The sequence below is a fragment of the Tupaia chinensis genome, unplaced genomic scaffold, assembly GCF_000334495.1.
Source record: "Tupaia chinensis unplaced genomic scaffold, TupChi_1.0 Scaffold000291_1, whole genome shotgun sequence".
NCBI classification, from domain to species: domain Eukaryota; kingdom Metazoa; phylum Chordata; class Mammalia; order Scandentia; family Tupaiidae; genus Tupaia; species Tupaia belangeri.
The window spans coordinates 514,612-536,260 of record NW_006159776.1 but is presented as its reverse complement, the minus strand read 5'-3'; the positions used below and the strand labels follow the sequence as shown (position 1 = coordinate 536,260).

Here is a 21,649-nt window from a genome sequence, read left to right as displayed (position 1 = left end):
ATGTTAACCTTGCCACAAAGTCAAAACTATGGCTAGAGCTCAAGGCTCTTGAACTCAGAGGTGGCTCCTCTTTGACTAGTCTTCCTTACATCCATTATGGTGTTACAGTTGAGTAATATTTTTTGCACTGAGCAAAACCATGGAGCAGAGCTCCTATAAGAGTAAGTTGACAGCTGACCCGTGAGTGACTTATAAAGAAAGCTCATAGTCACTTGTATAATGCTCCAAGTACCCTCAGTCTGGGTGCCATAGACATCAGCAGCTCCAGAAGGGCTCCTCTGAATCCTGACCATCATTGTCAGAGCAGGGAACCTAAAAGGACCTTGGCGTGTGTGTGTAGAGGGCAGGATTGCTGAGCCTTGAGGCATCTTGGGAAAAATAACATTTTAAAAGTTTTACACTCCATCAAACATGCATTTCTGAAATGTGTGCATAATGAGTGGTTATAAATGGAATCTTTATATGCTATGAGGGAGCCCACTCCCCTAAAGGGACTCTGTAGGTGAATACTTCTGTATCCTATAATTGATCCATTTTGCAAATTCAAATTTCTCCAGTTGTAATGTACATTCAAAGTAATAGAAAAATGAGAGAGACAAGGAAATGGATAAGTGGCTTGTACTTTTTTTCTCACAGAGTCTGCTGTCTCCTGTGGCTTTTGGTTTTGGCTGTGAATACTTTGCCCTTTTTGAGGAGCAGGGCATTGGGGTGCAATGGGACAACCTCTTCGAGAGCCCCGTGGAGGGAGATGGCTTCAATCTCACCACTTCAGTCTCCATGATGCTGTTTGACGCCTTCCTCTATGGGGTGATGACATGGTACATTGAAGCTGTCTTTCCAGGTACACTGAGCTTCCACACTGCTTTGGCAAGCTGTTAGGGAAATAGGATTTCTAGCTGCAGGACTTTCCTTGTGCTGGAGTTTCTTTAGCTTGTGGAGTTCCACTGGAAGTGGCTTAGTCTTTAGATCCATGGCAGATAAGTAGTCCAAGGAGGGGCAGCTGATGCTGAAAGTACAATTGTTACTACTCCTAGAGCACTCCTTTTTGAGTACTGGGTGCCAAGTATGTGCACAGTGTTCTATATACTTAGGTCCAATTAATCGTCATAAGGCCACTCCAAGGTAGCTACCATTATAACCAGTATTTTTCAAATGAGAGAAATGACTCCAAGAAGTTAGGTGACTTACCTGTGGTCACAGAGCTGTAAGCGATGGTACTTGGAGCTGAACCCAGTTGGGTTTCTCTGGGTCAGTAAGCTCAGAAGATTCCTCCCAAGATGACCCAGTTCTCTCTGTGTCCTCAGAGGGTGTACCACTAGGGAAGGTTGTGTTGTTGGAGTATAAATTGTTAATAAAATAGAATAGCTCTAAGCCCTTGCCTATGATTTAATCAAATTAACATTCAGTAACAATTCATTTGATACTTTCCTTAATAAATCATCTTGACCAAGTCCAAGATGAACTTGTCTTGGAATACATTTTCACGTAAGATCAAACTTTGAGAAAGCAAGGTTTACCTCCATTTGGTTCGCCTTCTGACTCTTCTAATGAGGCATGTGTGAAATATGTATTACCTCTACAGATTCTGGATTTAAATCCCAAGTCTCTAACTTACTGACTAATTGACTTTGGGTAGAATACTTCTTTCTCAGTTTCCCCATCTCTAATGGGGGTGGCACCTGCCTTGTGGGGTTGCTGGGAAGACTCAGAGAGGTGTGGAATGTATGTCGTACATAGTAGGTTTCAGCAAATACTAGCTCTCTCTTTCTTCATCTCTATTCCAAGTTGTTTTCTAAATGGTGTGTCAAGGAGAGAATAGATCTGGCTGGGAAACCTTGGGAATACTGGGATGATGCTGAGCTTGGCTCATGCCTGTGTTTTGCTTTCAGGTCAATATGGAATTCCCAGACCCTGGTATTTTCCTTGCACCAAGTCCTACTGGTTTGGGGAGGAAAGCGACGAGAAAAGCCACCCTGGGTCGAGCCAGAAGGGAAAGTCAGAAAGTAAGTGCTGCTGTCCTGCCCTCTCCTTAACCTAATGCTGCTCTCCCTGCCAGCTGTCGGGGCAAGTGATGGCTCCTGAGCCCTTTAAAAGACTGTAACATCATTCTAGGGAGCAGTGAAATCACCAACCCTTTCCAGATTCTGCCATTGCTATTAATGTCCAGTGTTGTTCCTGGCTGGGTTCTTGAGGGATATTTCCTTTGTTTTCTTGACTTCTAAGGAAGTGTCTTTTGATCTCAATAACCATCCCTCACCCACCCACCCTACCCCACATACATACTTTTTGTGCTAGTCTAACAAGCTGGAAGAGGTTAAGACAACCCTGATTGTTGGCAGCCTAGCCTCACCATGGTGATTTGTATATGGGTCTGTGAAGGCTGGCACCGAGCGACTGCGCATTTGCTTCTTGGTGTTCTCAACTTTCATTACCAGATCCCTAATTCTCTCTTGGCTCCTTACTGTAGGCAGAGAGGCCTATAGTTTAGCAAAGGGTCTACCTTCTGGGTTTTTGGTCCAATTTTTTTGTTCAGGTTATTTGTGCTCAGTATGTCTTCCTCCCTAAGGAGTCAAAGGGGTGGATGGCCACGCTGCAATCCCTTCTTATTTTTCTCTCAGAATTTTGGGTATGCACACACATGCACCCGTTGTGACTTTAAAGCTGGTGGGCCCAGGACTCAATCTGTAGTCGACCACGTGGGAGTCCAGCAACGTACCCATTATGCCATCTGCTGGTCCCAATAGAAGTGTTTTTAAAACAGATGTTAACATTCTATATTTTAATTGCTTGTGAAATCTCTCTCTCACAGTAGACCATGAATGTTTCTTTGTCCCTCTTCTGCTGATCTCTTTTGTGCCTTTTTCTGGGTTGTCAGAGGTCAAAGTTCGATGGTCCTCTCTATGGCACACTTGCCTACTGTTCTAGCTGCTTCTCCTGCTCTTCCCACGACCCTCCCTCTACTTCGACACCCAGCTCCTGTTTCTGTTACCTAGAACCACTCACATGCTGGAACATGTCGTGTTCTTCCACACTTTCATGCCTTTGTATGTACTGCTTCCTCTCACAGGAAGACCTTCGACCACGTGGGAGTCCAGCAACGTACCCATTATGCCATCTGCTGGTCCCAATAGAAGTGTTTTTAAAACAGATGCTAACATTCTATATTTTAATTGCTTGTGAAATCTCTCTCTCACAGTAGACCATGAATGCTCCTTTGTCCCTCTTCTGCTGATCTCTTTTGTGGGTTGTCAGAGGTCAAAGTTCGATGGTCCTTCTTTGTCCCTCTTCTGCTGATCTCTTTTGTGCCTTTTTCTGGGTTGTCAGAGGTCAAAGTTCGATGGTCCTCTCTATGGCACACTTGCCTACTGTTCTAGCTGCTTCTCCTGCTCTTCCCACGACCCTCCCTCTACTTCGACTCCCAGCTCCTGTTTCTGTTACCTAGAACCACTCACATGCTGGAACATGTCGTGTTCTTCCACACTTTCATGCCTTTGTATGTACTGCTTCCTCTCACAGGAAGACCTTTTCTGCAGCTTACCTTCCTTCTAAACTCCTCTTTGCTCTTCATGATCTCATTCAGTATCTTGTCCCCTAAGCAACACCTTTGAGTTCTCAGGTAGTCACTCACTCATTCCCTCCCCTGAGCTTCCATGACAGTCTTAACACAAACAAAACCATTTTTTTTTTTTTTAGTTAAGGTGTTACTAATTACACTGCTGTTGCTGTACCTATGGGTAGTAGCCATATGTAGTGAAAACTATTTTATTTTATTATTATTATCATGACATGTATCTACTATGGCATATACTACTCAACCATAAGAGAAAATGAGACCATCATTTGGTTTAAAACCTTTTTGTTTTAAAATAATTATACAGAGTCATAAGAACTCACAATTGTTTGAAGGGGTTCCTTTGTATTCTTCGCTGTTTCTCCAATGGTGACACCAGATGAAAGATAGTACATTATCAAGATCAGGCAGTTGACATTGGTACAACTTGTAGATCTTTGTATTTCATCAGTTTTCATGTGCTCACACAATTATGTATTTAGTTCTGTACAATTTTATCACATGTGTGGATAAAAGTGTCCCAAGGCTTCCTCATGCTACCACTTAATAGCCACAGCCACAGTCCTTCCTCCTTAATCCCTGACACCTATCTACTGCTAATCTATTTCCAATTTCTACAGTTTTGTTATCTCCAGAATGTCACATCAATGAAACCATTTAATGGGTAACCTTTAGATGGGGCTTTTTTTTCCCCCTCAGCATAATCTCCTTGGGATCTATCCAAAGTTTGATACATATCAACAGTTCATTCCTTTTCATTGTTGAGTAGTATTCCATGGTATGGATGCACCACAGTTCCATGGCATTTAGATGCATTAGATGCATTTTTTTAAGTTAATTTTTTTGCAAAAGAGAGAGTGAGGGAGGGAGGAGGGGGGGGGAGAGAGAGAGAGAGAGAGAGAGAGAGAGAGAGAGGAGAGAGAGAGAGAGAGAGAGAGAGAAAGAGAGAAAGAGACTCTCAACAGGGTCTCATGCTGTAATGCTCCTTCAGCCTCTCCTAGCCAGCCAGGGTTACAGACATAAGTGAAGTGCTCTTCTGTTGTATATAGGCCAATCTGGGAACTGAGCCCCTGTCTTATGTGTGGATTCTAGCACTGCAGGACCTTGCATCTCACAACTGGGCCTACATGTGTTTATTGTTTGTTTGTTTTTAATTTGCCAAAGAGCATATGCTTACTAGAGATAGAGAAGGAGGAGGAATGAGTAAGCACCCACCAGGGGGAATAGTCACACTATAATCACATCTCCTCCTTTTTCTTCCTCTTTTTGGGATTTTGGGCATACATACACACATAGCCAGCATATTTTTCAAGGCACCAGTTCTGGGACTCAAACTGTGAAGTTGGCCATATGAGTGAGATCCAGTCACCTTAACCATCATGCCAGAGACTGGCCATAGAAGTTTTTGTTTCTTTGTTTGTTTGTTTTTTAGAGAGAGATTTTTGCTATAGGGCATGTGTATTCCACACAGATATAGAAAGTAAGAAACCACCCCGAGGAGTGGATGGCCATGCTGCAATCCCCTCTTATTCTTCTCTCAGAATTTTGGGTATGCACACACATGCACCCTTGTGACTTTAAAGCTGGTGGGCCCAGGACTCAATCTGTAGTTGACCACATGGGAGCCCAGCAACGTACCCATTATGCCATCTGCTGGTCCCAATAGAAGTGTGTTTAAAACAGATGTTAACATTCTATATTTTAATTGCTTGTGAAATCTCTCTCTCACAGTAGACCATGAATGTTCCTTTGCCATTGTATTCCCATTACTAACTTCAGTGTCCAAATAGGCCCCCAAAGTATTTATAGTCTCCTGCCTGTCTGTGAAATCAGAGTGGCCATGGAGAGAAGATAGGCTGAAAGTATGAGCATGAACCGCCCCTCTTTATCCTGTACTCATCAGTGTTTTCTCTGAGTTCATGCCTATCTTCCCTTTCCTCACAGTTTGCATGGAGGAGGAACCCACTCACCTGAAGCTGGGCGTGTCTATTCAGAACCTGGTAAAAGTTTACCGAGATGGCATGAAGGTGGCTGTTGATGGCCTGGCACTGAATTTTTATGAAGGCCAGATCACCTCTTTCCTGGGCCACAACGGAGCGGGGAAAACGACCACCATGTAAGAAGAGGGTGTGGCTCTCACAGATTCAACCTCAGGAAGTTCTGCAGTGTAGTTAGAAATTCATACCTAAGGAAATGACAATGGTCACTGGGGCAGGGGTGGAGCATATACAGAACTGATGAGTGTGAACATATCACCCAATTGTCAGACTGCTTTCCATGTGCTAGTTTATGCTAGATATTATTTCTTCAGCTTAAAATAGGCTGGGACACTTTGATGACTTTTCCCATATTTAGTAGTTCTCAGAATTCTGTAATGCTCTTGGAACCGGAGGCCATGACCACTCTGCTCACTTTCATTTTGAGTTGATTTGGTCAGAATAATAAAGCAAGAATTTAGAAGAATGATGAGACATGTTGGAGGGAGGTGGTAATTTCTAGAAACTCTATCACTAAGCAGATGTGAGAAGCAGCTGGGAAGTTAGGAATGATTGCTTTTCCTGGGACCTACGAGGACCTTAGAACTGGCAACTTCAGAAGAGAGCAAGGGCCACCAAACACCAGGGTTACCTTAAAGACTTTCACCGTGATCACCCATCCATCTTTGGTGGTGACATTCTTCTCCTGTTTTTATTTTATCTTTTTATTTTTAATGCAAAATAAATACATTATGAACGTTGCAAAAAAATTTTAAAAGGTCCTTAAAAATCCCAACACCCAACACAACATTATTTTATTTTTGAAGAATAATTTGTTATGGTTTGTCTATTTTTTATGGATGTGATATTAGGAATTTTTGTTTTTGTTTTTGCCAGAGGGAATGTGCACTTGCTGGTGAGAGAGAGAGAGGGAGAGAGAGAGAGCGAGAAAATACCCCTCGCCCTCCATGGGGAATTGTCACACTGCCATCCCTTCTCCTCTATTTTTTATTTTTTTTTAAGATTTTGGGCATGCCTATATGCCCATTGTATTTTTCAAGCTGCCACATCTAGGACTTGGACTGTGTAGTTGGCCATGTAGGACTTTCTATTGTAAATTCAAAGTTTTATTTTAAAACTGCTTGTACTGAAGTTGCCATTTCCAACATGTTGGCCCAATCCTAGTTATCCACTCAAGCTAAAGACTTCTTTGCCTTGTTAAGGCCCACTAGAAAGGAATGGGAGGAAGAGGGTTGGTGTCTTCTGTTGTCTCTGTAGCTTGGAGTGGCACATACAGAGGTAAGATTGGGCCAACTTTCTAATTTTTATTCTCAGGTCAATCCTAACTGGGTTGTTCCCTCCCACCTCGGGCACTGCCTACATCCTGGGGAAAGACATTCGGTCTGAGATGAACATCATTCGGCAGAACCTGGGGGTCTGTCCCCAGCATAACGTGCTATTTGACATGTAAGTACTGGCAGCACATGAGAAAAGGAGGCTCTTTCTGGATGGGTGTGTCATGGAGTCATGGGTGGTTGGGTCTTAATTATTGACCCCTTTTTTAGATGGTAGACGTTGCCTCCCTGCGTAGATTGAGACCTAGTTATCATTTGAACTAAGAAAAAGCAGGAGCTGCATTGGTGGGTGAGAGATGTCACATTCACCTAGCGGTGGACAGGAGCTTGGAACACAGGCTTCTCCATTGTTGTCATTCTGGAGAGCCTTTTAACCCATCCTTTTCCCCAGAAGTCCTCCCTGAGGCCTGGTGCAGCTCTAACACCTAGACCTGGCAGTTTCAGAGCCTGTGGTATAATGGCCTTGTGTTTCATGCTCAAGATATTTGCTCCCACTCAGGTTGCCCCATCAGCAAATCAGGCCCCCAGGGAGCCCTCATAGTTGAATAGAAAAAGACCTATGCTTTCTGGCCTTGGGCAAGGCCCTTCCCCCTGGTGGTTTCAACTTCTTCATATCTACATTGAGCAGCTTGGACTTAGGTGGCCTTCAGGAACCTCCCTTCTTTAGTCTGAGGTCCTGTGAAGGTCAGAGGGGCTGCTCCATGTTCATGGCAAGTGAACTTCTTAATTGATGGGGCTATGGAGAATGTCCTTTGAATATGACATCTTGGAAGCTGGACATTTGAATTTCCAACCACCTGGTGCATAGTAGCCAGGCCTGTTGAGAATAGGTTGGAAGTGATCTGTTATATTTCAGCTTTGATGTCCAGAACAGCTCATGTGGTTGGTTGTTCACTGTTGTTCTACCTTGAATCCTTCCTGAAGCTTTTTTTTTTCCTTTTTCTTCATTTTTAAATGGAAAAAAAAAACATAAAGAGGGAGTGAAGGAAGAAAAATGTACCCTTTTTTTCCATTTCTGGGTCAGAAGACACTCTATTCTGGTGCACCCTACAGGGTCCAGAGCTTATCTACCCCTCTGTCCACAGGCTGACTGTCGAAGAGCACATCTGGTTCTACGCTCGTCTAAAAGGACTCTCAGAGAAGCATGTGAAAGCAGAGATGGAACAGATGGCCCTGGATGTTGGTTTGCCGCCCAGCAAGTTGAAAAGCAAAACAAGTCAATTGTCAGGTGAGGCCTGAAGGCACTTTCCCCATTCCCTCTCTCTTCCTCTTCCAACTAGACACACAGTGGGGATGTGTGGGGAGTGCCTCTGTTTGTCTTTCCCCACCTCTGTGTTCACTCACTTTCTGAGGGTGGTTCTGGAGTTTGTCTCTCCCTCTTCTTATAGGTGGAATGCAGAGAAAGCTGTCTGTAGCCTTGGCCTTTGTGGGTGGATCCAAAGTTGTCATTCTGGATGAGCCCACAGCAGGCGTGGACCCTTACTCCCGCAGGGGAATATGGGAATTGCTGCTGAAATACCGACAAGGTAACAGGGGTGCATTTACTCTGAGTCATGGACTGGGTGAGGGGGGCGGCTCTTGAGACGTAGGACAGTATTATCTCATGATTGTACTTACTAGGGCAGTAGAATTGCTTCTCAAGGAAAATGTGGAATTTCCTTTTGGGAAGCTCGGTGCTTGTCTGTGGTATAGAGGCTAGAGGTCTGGTTTCTAAGACATTAAAAATTTATGCTACATTATCTGCAAGAAGAAGAGAAATGGGAATAAAGGGCATCCCCCCAGTACCCCTGTGGCCCCCAATGCCACCTCTGGCATAGCATCTGCATATGTATTAAAATTACATTCCCCTCTAGACTGAGATTCCTAAGAGCAGAGGTGCTGTTCATGTTTTTGTTACCAGCATGGTACACTAAATTTATGTTTGTTGAAAGAGTGGATGAGGAAATGAATGGAAGGGAGAAGTGTAGGGACACAATTGGCAGTCTGCTTACAGATATTAATAGGTTGTATTAAAGTGTTAGAGCACCAGTTTGGCAGCAGTTCTAGCTGACCCTGCAATTTTGGGAAAATCACTTCACTTGCCTCAGTTTCCTTATTTATAATATTAGTGGCGCTTACTTCACAAGGGAAGTTAAATGAGAATGTACATGAACCACCAGCCTAGCAGTTGGCATGTAGTAAGTTCCCAGATACTGTTCTACTTATTCCTATGAAAATGAAGTAGCTGAGCTCAAGCTTTGCCATTCTGTGACCACATAGGTGGAAGGTGGCTTCTACGTCTTTCTCCCATGCTCCTGCTAATATCTCTGTAGTCTCTTCCATTATGCTTATTGAGAACTGACAAGCCTTCACCTGTCCCACATCTTTGTATTTGTACTTGGTAGGCCGTACCATTATTCTCTCTACGCATCACATGGATGAAGCAGACATCCTGGGGGACAGGATTGCCATCATTTCCCATGGGAAGCTGTGCTGTGTGGGCTCCTCCCTGTTTCTGAAGAACCAGTTAGGAACAGGATACTACCTGACCCTAGTCAAGAAAGATGTGGAATCCTCCCTCAGTTCCTGCAGAAGCAGCAGTAGCACTGTGTCGTACCTGAAGAAGGTGAGCTGCAGTCCCAGTACTGGGCTGATGAGGGGTCCTGGCAGGCAGAATTGGCTGTGACTTGGCTTGTCCACTTCTATTCCATTCTGTCATTTCGAGGCATCAACTCCCAGCTTCCTGCCCTGAGGTCACTTTGGAATCATGTCATACTTTACACATGGATAGCTCAGGAAACTTGTGTTTCCATTGTGCTAGTTCTGTTGAATCCCATTTCCTTTCTCCTTTGGAGACACAATGAGTGATAGAGAAGATCCTAAGAGGATTTTATTATGTCAAAGAAAATAAACTTCCCAAGTGGTGAGAGTTTTGGCAACAGAATGCCTTGCTATTCCTGCTTATTACTTTTTAATCTCATTAACCTTAACTTAAACTACAAAATAGCAATTTAAAGAAAAAAAATATGTTTTTGCCACAGGGCATATGCACTCACTAGACAGAGACAGAAAGAGACAGTGAGAGAGAAAGTGAGAAATCACCCTCTGGGGAGATGGCCATGCCACAATTCCTTCTCTTTCATTCTCCCCCTGGGATCTTGGGCACACACGCACATGTGCCTGGCATGACTTTCAAGCCACTGAGTCTGGGACTCAAACCACGGTTGGCCATGTGGAAGTCCAGTGTTGTAACTGCTATACCATCTGCTGACCCTACAAACTTTTTTTAAACTTTGGGAAGAAGGTATTATAATTATTATCCCAGGTAACAGAGGAGAGGCTTGTAGGGATTTGGTAACATATTACTAACAAGTAAATCACAGAGGTAGGACCAGAATCCAGTAATCAGGTATGTTTTCTCTGTATCATAGTACATGAACGAGATGTTGAAACTAGGGTATCTCATATGTTTACTTATTCAAGTATAGTCTCAGGACAAGCAGCATCAGGGCTACTTGGGAATTTGTTAGAAACCTAGCAACTAGGGTCCAACTCAGACATATTGAATCAGACTCTACATTTTAACAAGGTCCTCAATTGATTGAACACACATTAAAACTTGAGAAGCACTGAACTAGCTAGACCAGTAACCAAGTAAATCCAATACCTGGCATGGTTGAAAAATGCCTGGTTGAGCATTTGGGGACAGCCATAGTTGTGTTGACAATCTGCTTCTCAACTTTTCACCTATGGAAGCAGGGATGTCCACACAGAACACATGTTAGGCAGTTGCCTCAGAAGCCAGGGCTGCCAATTGCATGCGCCAGTCCTTACACAGTACAGCTTTTTGGAAGTCCTCCCTGGCGAAGGTTGTGGTGGCTTTATCTTGCTTGGTCCCTGACCCATTCTCACCTCCTTCTTTGCCATCAGGAGGACAGTGTTTCTCAGAGCAGTTCTGATGCTGGCCTGGGCAGCGACCATGAAAGTGACACGCTGACCATCGGTAAGGATTCTGGGGTTTCTTATTCAGGTCGTGCCTGAGCTTCCCCCAGCTGGGCAGAGTGGAGGCAGAGGAGGAGAGGTGCAGAGGCTGGTGGCGCTGACTCAAGGTTTGCTGCTGGGCTGGGCTGGGCTGGGCTGGGTGGCTGTGGGAGCTGGGTGCAGCTTGGGGGGGTGGGGGTTGGCCTGATGCTTGCTGGGGAGCCCGGGGCTTGGTCTGAGGGCTGGCAGGGCTGTGTCCTAGATACCTGAAAAACTAGGGTTTGGGAAATCTCTTAGGGAAGTAGATCTGGCTGGACACTGGGGACCAAGGATGAGGAGCTGTGGGTAAGCCAATGGGAAGAGGCTTAAAATCAGAAAATAAGGAGACTTACAGCCAGGATATCAGGAATAGTCCTCCAGGTTTTCCTCAGGTGTTATGAATAGGAAGCCAGTATCACCAGTGACACATGGAACAGAAGTCTTGACCCTGGCCTGTTCTAATAGCTGGCTTTTCCCAAGAATATTTCTATTTCTGTAAACTGTTAGGTTAACCTTTTATTGAGCACATCTTTCAAAAGTTTAGGGGATAGCAAAGCATCTTAAGTTTCCTTTAATCATTTTTTCCACTGAAGAATCTTGTATCCTAGGCATTAGACCTAGGTTTTCAACCTCATGAAGTCATCCAACCATCCATTCATCCATCCATCCATCCATTCATTCATTCATTCATGAAAGATACATTGAGCACCTACAATGTGACTGACTTTGATGATACAAAGGTAAATAAGACATGGTTCTTGTCTCCATGGTACTCTCAGGCCAGAGACGAACATGTTACAAATGAATCTCGAGCAGGTCTGGTGTACAAGCAACAGGCTTCTGAGTAGACACAAGGAGAGGGTGGGGGATGGCCGGCCCTTCCTGGGAGCCTCTAAGATGATTGAACCATTTCTCTGTTCTTGTCCCTGCAGATGTTTCTGCTATCTCTAACCTCATCAGGAAGCATGTATCGGAAGCCCGCCTGGTGGAGGACATTGGGCATGAGCTGACCTACGTGCTGCCGTATGAAGCTGCTAAGGAGGGAGCCTTTGTGGAACTCTTCCATGAGATTGATGACCGGCTCTCAGACCTGGGCATCTCTAGTTATGGCATCTCAGAGACTACCCTAGAAGAAGTATGTTAAGTGGATTACTGTCAGAATATAGCAGGGCCAATAATCCCTGACAGACATGGCCAGATAGAATGGAGTTGGTCATTTGAGGTTTTAGGTCATGGAAATCTGAGAAATGTTTACCCTCATTTACCCATTTAATATTGTCATGGGAGATAGCAGAAAAGAAGTATTAGAATTTCTCCCCGATGTGTCATGGCCAGGTGTCAACTGAACTTTGATGTATACAACATGACCAATATATAGGACAGTCTACTTGTGCCAGGTACTGAGCTTAGTGTGTGTGTGTTTTAAATATTGCAACCTCATTTAATTCTCATAACAAGTTAGAAAAAAATAACCCTTAGGGATGCTAACTGAGATTCAGAATCAGGGATTTTGGTCTTCAAAGTCTATGCCTCTTTACATGTAGCAATACCTCCCTTTAGAGATACTATATCACAGATGTTGAGGGATGGAAAGGATATAAAAGTTATCTGGCCCAGTGGTTCCCATGCTTGATAGTACAGTAGAATGATCTGGGGATATTGCTGACAGTAAGAATTCTAAGGCTCAGCTCTAGGATCTTTGAATCAGAATGTCTAGAGGTAAGGCCTTGAAGTCTGTGCTTTTATTGCATGCTTTTTACACAGTGGTCTACAGAATAGAGCTTGGAAAGCATTGATCTCTTTCAGATTCTCCTGATGTTTGAAACTCTACCATAATATTTCTAGCAAAAGGGAGCCCACTTCCTCCTGATCATTCTGTCTTGGATAACTTATTACAGTGCTAGCCTACTCACAGATTTGGGGTCACTGTCCTGAAAGAAGTCCCTTGACTTATAGGTTCAGAACAAATTTCTTTTGTTGCAGTGTCCTAATGTCATAGCTTTAATTTGAAAATGATTGTCTGGATTGATTGCTCTCACTACCAAAGAAATATTCTCTGATAAAAACAGCTTTCCTTCCAAGTGACTCTGACAAATGTTATTAATAAATATGGCTCTACTTTTTTTGTCTTAAGGGTTGAACTGCCATTTAGTAGCATGATAATCATAGAAATAATGGCCACTTTCATAATGTTGATACTTACAATGTTCTCACCTGCTTTTTTCCCTCTCCCCCCAGATATTCCTTAAAGTGGCTGAAGAGAGTGGGGTGGATGCTGAGACCTCAGGTAACTCTCTTGAGTGGGGACTGCACACTCTTTAAAAGTGTCTGTTGCAGGCTATTCTAGCTCATTGGTGTACTTTTCCCCTTAAATTGTTTATTCCACTTTTTGGTGTACGGTTTTTTGTTTGTTCGTATTTTTTTTTTAAATCTGTGGTGAACATTTGTTTTGTTAGAAATAAAATAAAATATGGGATTCCTTTCTTTTGACCTTAGATGGTACTTTGCCAGCAAGACGAAATAGACGGGTCTTTGGAGACAAGCAGAGTTGTCTTCGCCCATTCACAGAAGATGATGCCGTTGATCCAAATGATTCTGACATAGACCCAGGTTAGTTTGAGCAAGATCTGTATTCCGTTGTTTGAATGTGAATTTCTCTAGTGTGCTTTTCTCGGCTGTTTTCTTTCACTGGACTTTAGCTAGAATGATAGATCCCTATAGTGTCCAAAGGGAAGTGTCCATATGACCAAACCTGAAAGAGCCTATTCTCATCACTTTATTTATTGGGTGGTCTGGAAAGTCATGACACATTTTTGCATAGGAAAGCATAGAAAAATATGTCATGACTTTCCTGATGGCCTAATAGTTGATATTTTTCTCTCAAGATACATGTAAAAAGATGATATCTCAATACTCTGGACCCATTTATTTGCCTTTTCTGTAGGGTCCCATTTTCCTGAATATATTAGGTTTTAATTGTTGAATAAATATTTGTTGAATAAATGATTTTGAAAGTCAAGAGAGATAAATTAGCTTTCAGAGTTAGTTGTACTCTTAGATTTACATATTTTAAAAATATTTATTTTTTATTTAATTCCATTTGTTGTTATTATTATGATTATTTTTTAAAATTTGGCCAGAGAGAGACAAAGAAAAAGAAAAAGAAAGAAAGAAAGTGAGAGAGCAAGCTGCCAGGTCTGGGACTTGAAATACGGGTGGCCATGTGGGAATCCAGCGCCTTTAACCACCATGCCACCTGCCGGCCCAAGAGTTAGATAATTTGAATAAGTGTGTCCTTGTGTGTTTGATTTAAATGGAGAGGGGTGGTAAGAAAGCAAACAAATATCAATGAGCTGTCGAAGTACCCAAGTTAGGAATTATTCAGTTAAGACAAGGATTTCTATACCATTTATAAGAATAGAAAAACTGTCTTATTTTTCCAGTTCTGGCCATATGTGTGTATAACTCTTATGCTCTCTGACTTCAGATATCATCATACTTAGGTCATTTAAAATATGTTCATTTTTTCACAAAAATATAATAGATGGGAGACTAATTGCCATTGTGTGTTCTCAGGTATGCCAGCCTGACTTCATGCCTGTTTTATAGAATATTCTTTTTTTCTTGAAGTTTATTTTATTCAGAACAGCGAGCATGCATGAGAGAGAGAGAGAGAGTATATAAGAAGGGAAGAAGGACACAGAGGGAGAGAGTGGAACACTTTTGACAGGGTCTCATCATACTGCAGTCCTCTTTCCCAGGCCCTCCAACTTTTAAAGCTTTCTGGCACCTGCACGCAGGACTGGCTTATTTTCAGGCCAACCCAGGGGTCTAAACCCAGGTCAGCTACATGGCTTCTGGCACTGCAGTTCAGGTTCACTAGTATGCATCCAGATGAGGCCAGTTTCTTAGAATATTCATAAGAAATTGATGATGGCTTGAAGTATCTGAATGACTTGCTATAATACCTAGTTATGTGTGAACGTCTCTCTTCAGTTGCCTGAAGGCATCTTTATTTTTCATGCTCATCAGACAAGGATTGAGAGGCAGAGGTTGCTACTATTGGACATTTTGAGTCATAACTTTTCTTTGACAGAGATTTTTCATGAAAGCCCTTTGCTTCTGAGATCCTTTTAGCTTCAGACACAAGCCTCCAAAATGTTTACTCAACACGCCAGTGAAAGGAGCGTGGTGATTTCAAAAATACCTCAGATAACAGGTGACCTTCAGTTTTGGCTTCTTGCAGAATCCAGAGAGACAGATTTTCTCAGTGGGATGGATGGCAAAGGCTCCTACCAGGTCAAGGGCTGGAAACTCACACAGCAACAGTTTGTGGCTCTTTTATGGAAGAGGTTGCTGATTGCCAAACGGAGTCGGAAAGGATTTTTCGCTCAGGTAAGATGTGAGGATGGAGGCCAGGGACTCTGGCTTCATGAGTGGGCTGTAGGCTCTCTGACCAGTGAAGGCAGGAAGGTATCATGGTCAAGATGTAGCCAGATCACCTGTAGTTCAGTCCCAGTTCTGCTCTTTTCCATTCATCCATCTGCTAGCAAATTATGTCTCTGTACCTCAATCTCCTCATCTGTTAAATGGGGATAATAATAGTACATAGGATAAAGGGTTGTTATGGGGACAAAAATTAATAAGTGGTTATAATGAGGAACATTAGCACATGCTTAATTGTGTGTGTGTTTGTGTGTGTGTGTGTTGCTTTTATTTTAGCAATTAGCATAGAAAGGACAAAGTTTAGAAAAACTGGCTGGGTGGATTTTTCATAACACAAGAGATGCTATGCTCAGATGCATTTCACATAGGAACTTACTATAAAATTGATTTTTCTCTGAGTTGATGTTTATGTCAAACCAATAGAAAATACAACCAGAGAGATCAGAATATCATTGGCAAATAGGGAAGACACGTTACATTATTGCCTTCATGTCAGTGTTCACATGCTAACTTCTCTGGTTAGAAGGGTTAATGTTATTTTACTTTATGAAATCAATAAACATACAAAAAGGGTTTGTAAGGAGTGCTTTCCTACAGACTGTATGGATAATGCTAGGAGACTGAGTTTGGAGCAGATGGACCTGGATTTGGATTCTAGTTCTGTTACTTAATGATTATTTGACCATGAGAAAATTACTTGGTCTCTCTGCTGCTTTGTTGTTGTGTTTATTTGTAATAATGATTATACCACCATAAATAATGAAAAAACAGGGTAGTAATGATAATTTAGATAATTCTCAATATAGTACTTTCCAAAAGAAGTATTCACTCAATAAAGATGTTTTGCATTGAAATCCCTGAATATTAAAACCAGGGTCATCATTTGAATCTTCAAGTTTTTGGGGTTTTTTTTTTTTTGGTTTTTGGAGCGTTTTTTTCTAGAGGATGCATGCGCTCGCCAGAAAGACAGAGACAGACAGAGAAACAGAAAGCGAGAAATCACCCCGCAGCGGGGATCGCCATTCTGTAATCCCTTCTCCTCCATTCTCCTCTCAGAATCTTGGGCATGCATGCACACACACACGCCTGGCATGAGTTGAAGCTACCGGGTCCGGGACTTGACCTGTGGTCGACTTCAGGGGAGTCCAGCGACATAGCCGGAATGCCAACCGCTGGTCCCATTTTGTTTTTGTTTAATAAGAGGTGGGAGGCAGGGGAGCAAGAGAAGGGAGACACAGAAAGAGGGAATGAAAGGGAGAGAGAAATATTCTTGACACGGTCTCACCAATGAGATTCTCTGCCCCAACCTCACAGTTAGCTAGGATTACAGGTATTTGCTGCCATGTTCGGCCTGTGTAGAGTGGTCCACGATTTGAACCTGGGCTTCCCAATTTACCCCAGCCTAGTGCAGTAGCTCCCTACTTCCTGTGCTACTGTAGCTGGGTCTGAACCTTTTACCTTCTTAAAGGATAATTTCTTAGGAATAAATGGAGGGAGCTTTAGATTTATTAAATGTGGACAAATCATTGTTTTCAGAGAAGGTGTGGGTGGAAAGTTTGAAGAGGTTCAAAAAGGATTTATAAAATTATGCTTTTTGAGAAGATCATGGAGACAGTAACTGCTGCTGTTTCTGATTGGAGCCATTGCTGAACAGGTAGCTTCATCAGAGTGTGGGATCCCAGTGGGCCACCTGTTCTTGGTTCCTAGATTATAGAAGAGAAACCGAGGCCAGAGGGGAACTGACTTTGCATGGGTACATTAGTAGTAGAGAACCAGGATTCCGGTTTTCTAGCTCATGGTCCAGGGCTTATTCTCTTTGCCTTCCTCTGAGCCAACCTGGACTAATAGCCCAATGTGGTCTCTCTCAGTTTTCAGGGGGACAAGGGCAGGACTCAGTGTTCTACTTCTGCCTGACACATGATCACTATTTACACTGTGAGGTTCTGAGTTTAGTGCCTCTACCAGGTGGTTTTAGCCTTTGGTCTTGTGCTGCCTCAGGCTCCATTGTGTTCCAGCTGCCATGAATGCCTCAGTGGAGGTCAGCTCTGGTTCCTGTTTTTCAGATTCCTGTGCTGGGTGGCGGGAGAGGCTGGCTGTACTGGCAAGGAGCTAGCCCTTGGCCTTGTTTCTAACTCCTGCCTTTTTCTACTGTGCCTCTTCTCTACTCTCTGGTTATAGATCGTCCTGCCAGCTGTGTTTGTCTGCATTGCCCTGGTGTTCAGCCTGATTGTACCACCTTTTGGCAAGTACCCCAGCCTGGAACTTCAGCCTTGGATGTACAATGAGCAGTACACATTTGTCAGGTATGTCTGTCTTTTGTGAAAGATGGGAGAAAGGAAAGTTCAAGGAGACCAAGGCTATTTACTATGCTGAGGGCAGGGGATTGGACTCAAGAATTACACACTGTTTTGAATGACTTGCTGAACTAGCTGCCTCTCATGTTCCCACAGTAATGATGCCCCTGAGGACATGGGCACACAGGAGCTCTTGAAGGCCCTCACCAAAGACCCTGGCTTCGGGACTCGGTGTATGGAAGGGAACCCGATCCCGTGAGTGACACTTTAGCTATAAGTGGCTTCTTATTCTTGTCACCTGGTTTATTTGGAATACACTGCCTTTATCAGCTGCATGCCATGTTGTGACCCCCATCATATGGTCTTAGAATCATTATTTTTATTTATTTATTTTTTTTTGGAGAGATTTTCTCTATAGGGCACGTGCGCTTGCCAGACAGACAGAGAGAGACATAGAGACAGAAAATAAAAAGGCGAGAAATCACCCCCAGGGGGGATGGTCACGCCACAATCCCTTCTCCTCTATTCTCCTCTTGTGATCTTGGGCACGCACGCACACATGCCCAGTGTGAGTTTAAAGCCACTGGGCCCAGGACGCGAACCGCGGTCGACTATGTGGGAGTCCAGCGACATAGCCATTATGCTAACTGCTGGTTCTCCAAATCATTATTTATTTATTTTTTTTTATCAACCAAAAAACCCAATACCAAACCATCTAGGAACAAACTTTTGGAGTCTTCTACTATCTTGTAAAGCAAATTATTACAAACCACTGACAGCTTGATGGAAACAGTCTGAAGGAAGGGGTTCTACCCTGACAGCTGTTAATGAAATTCAAGTTTTAATAAGAAACTGTCTTGGGAAGGTTCAAGAGTATGAGCTTCAGGAGAGTACCATGTCTTAGTTTGACTTTTCCACTAATTAAGGTACTTTTAGAAAAGAACTAGAGATAGTCCTCAAAACTGTTCACTTAGGGACCAGCAGATGGTATAATGGTTACATTGCTAGACTCCCACGTAGTTAGCTATAGTTCGAGTCCCAGGCCCAAAGGCTTAAAACTCATGCCAGGTGCATATGTGTGCCTGTCCAAAATCCCGAGAGGAGACTGGAGGAGAAGGGATTGTGGTGTGGCCATATCCCCTGCGGGGTGATTTCTCACTTTCTGTCTTTCTACCTCTCCAGTGAGTGCACATGCCCTATAGCAAAAATCTCAAAAAAAAAAAAAAAGTTCACTTGATTTTTCAATACATAAGGAAATAATATGAAGGCGGTGGTTTCACTTTAAGTTGTAGAATTTTGAAACTAGAAGGGATACTTGAAATGACTTGTTGAAACAAATCATTTTATGCTTTCATTTTACCAGTAGGAAAAAATAAACCCTGAGAGGGTAAATGACTTGTGAATGTTCTCACAATAGTTCAGATAAAGGCCTGTGTTTTTTTTTTTCCTCCTGGGATGCTTGTAAACAGTCTAGCTCTCATATACCAAGCACTCTCACCCCACTCAGTCCCCAATTCTCTACTCATTTTAGAACACAAATTGGATCTTACCACTCCCCACTGAATTTTCAGACACTGAGCGTAACATGCAGACTCCTTCCCAAATCTAAGTCATCTGCTCCTACCTCCCTGTCTTTCTCATTTATCATCTTTTTTCCTCTTAGCGTATCACATTTCAGCCATATTGCCTACATGTTTTTCTTCTAATCTAGGAGCTCATTTCTTAGGGTGAAATAGTATTTTACCCCAAAGCTTTGCCTAGTTTGTTTTCTCTCATCATTTTTATTTTGACCGAAGTATCATCTCTTTAGGAGGTCCATTTAGCCTTATTTTGATTCATTTATGGCCATATAAGCATATATTATTTACTTGCTTATTTGTTGTCTAACTCCTCTGTGGGCATGCAAACTCTATGAAGGCAGGGAGTTGTCTTGTTTACTCTAGAGTCTCAAATATGCAGAACAATGTCTGGCACATAGTAGCTGATGAATATTTGTTGTGTGGACAAATGCTAGTTAATTGGATTGAACAGAGTTCAGTATACAAGCCATAGAGCCTCTTTGTGCACCATCACCCTATGTATAAAATAATATTGTAGCTTAAAAGGCTATTGTGGGCCAGTCAAATGAGATCGTGTTCAATAGTGATCTTTCCAAATGGCGAGGGATACGTGTACGTTTGGGTTATTATGGTATGACCTTGTAACTCCTAAGGCAGCAGGAAAGGCCAGGCCCTCTCTGGTGATCCCATCGTTAATATCTTCCGTTTTCAGAGACATGCCCTGCTTGGCGGGAGAGGAGGAATGGACTACTGCCTCAGTTCCCCAGACCATCATGGACCTCTTCCAAAATGGGAACTGGACAATGGAGAACCCCTCACCGACCTGCCAGTGTAGCAATGACAAAATCAAGAAGATGCTGCCCGTGTGTCCCCTGGGTGCTGGGGGGCTACCTCCTCCACAAGTGAGTCATGCTCAGGATGACTGAGCAGATGGAGGTGCAGGGTGGGTTCTAGTCTTTGCTTGGGAGCAGTAATGAAGAGAGATCATGTCAGGATGGTTATTTTAGTTTTGATGTTACCCCATGTCATAGGGAAAAGCATGTGAGTTTTCAGGTAAGTGGATTTGGACTATGTTGTGTCTATGCTTGTCCCACAGTGGTGATGCCACAAACCAGACTGTAACAGGCCCAGATTTCATCACTGGTTCTGCCACAGGAGAGTTGGTTGCCTTTGACAGGCCATTTAACACCCTGAACTGTTTTCTCACCTCTGAATTAGGGAGGCACAAGAAAATTTCTGTGGGTCTTACCAACTCTGACATTCTCTGAGACTCTGAGTTTTAAGAGCTATTTTTTCAGAGAATGATTTCAGGAAGAAATATGTTTGTCATATTTCTCTGCTACTTTATCAGCATCTAGTTCGCAGGGGGTGGGGGAGAAGCAATTTTAAATGAGTGTAAAAACTTAAGCCCTGGTTACTTGATTTTAAAATAATGGCTAATCTCGTTATCATTGCAAACAAACAAAGGAATTGACTAGGGCTAGATTATTGAGGCTGCACCCTAAAATTACCTTCTGACTATGAAGAATCATATATCAATGTTAATGTTTAGCTGTTCATAATAATTTTCCAGGAAGACTTTGGTTTGGTAAACAAATGGTCAGTGCCGAGGACAGAATGAACCCAGTCTTGGGGTGGTTGACTGAGGGCAGTGCCTGGGCGCTGTGGCAGGTTCTGGTCACACCGTGTTATATGTTGAAGGGGCATGTGCCCCTGTAGTCCTTGATCTGTTTTCTGCTTCAATTCAAGTCTATAAAGACACATGTGCTTGGTTTTTAATGTGATGACAGAGAAAACAGAACACTGCAGACATCCTACAGAATCTGACAGGAAGAAACATTTCTGATTACCTGGTGAAGACATATGTGCAGATTATCGCCAAAAGGTGATTATTTACTAAACTTGGCCTGTTTTTTTCATTACTGATTAGAAGAATTAAAGTATTGCAAGTAAACTGGAGTGGTAGAGGAAGCATCAAATTTTTGCCGATGGTATCTATTGGATATGCTTCCAAACTAGAAAAGGTAGTAAGAAGTCTCATGAACAACCAGTTATCAGGGTAAAGCTTGAGGCAATCTGCTCTAGAATGAAAATAAATAATTTCTTAACATTTTTGAGTTTTGCCACTTACTTGCGACATTCTCTGAGACTCTTTGAGTTTTAAGAGCTATTTTTTCAGAGAATTATTTCAGGAAGAAATATGTTTGTCATATTTCTCTGCTACTTTATCAGCATCTAGTTCGCAGGGGGTGGGGGAGAAGCAATTTTAAATGAGTGTAAAAACTTAAGCCCTGGTTACTTGATTTTAAAAATAATGGCTAATCTCGTTATCATTGCAAACAAACAAAGGAATTGACTAGGGCTAGATTATTGAGGCTGCACCCTAAAATTACCTTCTGACTATGAAGAATCATATATCAATGTTAATGTTTAGCTGTTCATAATAATT

The 21,649-nt window shown here is 42.7% G+C and overlaps 1 protein-coding gene across 4 annotated transcripts in view; it reads left to right on the top strand.

Moving 5' to 3' along the window:
* Nucleotides 1-21,649, top strand: part of ABCA1 (ATP binding cassette subfamily A member 1) — a 151,718-nt gene that overhangs the window by 104,844 nt on the left and 25,225 nt on the right. For 2 of the 4 annotated variants that reach the window (XM_027772665.1, XM_027772663.1), the window contains 16 exons: nucleotides 637-841; nucleotides 1,890-2,003; nucleotides 5,516-5,687; nucleotides 6,883-7,014; nucleotides 7,988-8,130; nucleotides 8,291-8,428; nucleotides 9,287-9,507; nucleotides 10,912-10,990; nucleotides 11,834-12,036; nucleotides 13,140-13,188; nucleotides 13,398-13,511; nucleotides 15,148-15,296; nucleotides 17,526-17,650; nucleotides 17,798-17,896; nucleotides 19,913-20,102; nucleotides 20,991-21,085. In XM_027772665.1, the coding sequence (XP_027628466.1) occupies nucleotides 637-841; nucleotides 1,890-2,003; nucleotides 5,516-5,687; nucleotides 6,883-7,014; nucleotides 7,988-8,130; nucleotides 8,291-8,428; nucleotides 9,287-9,507; nucleotides 10,912-10,990; nucleotides 11,834-12,036; nucleotides 13,140-13,188; nucleotides 13,398-13,511; nucleotides 15,148-15,296; nucleotides 17,526-17,650; nucleotides 17,798-17,896; nucleotides 19,913-20,102; nucleotides 20,991-21,085 (2,228 nt within the window). Of the gene's footprint in view, nucleotides 1-636; nucleotides 842-1,889; nucleotides 2,004-5,515; nucleotides 5,688-6,882; nucleotides 7,015-7,987; nucleotides 8,131-8,290; nucleotides 8,429-9,286; nucleotides 9,508-10,811; nucleotides 10,885-10,911; nucleotides 10,991-11,833; nucleotides 12,037-13,139; nucleotides 13,189-13,397; nucleotides 13,512-15,147; nucleotides 15,297-17,525; nucleotides 17,651-17,797; nucleotides 17,897-19,912; nucleotides 20,103-20,990; nucleotides 21,086-21,649 lie in introns of all 4 variants that reach the window. The other 2 variants (XM_027772664.1, XM_006150595.3) reach the window with 1 other exon arrangement.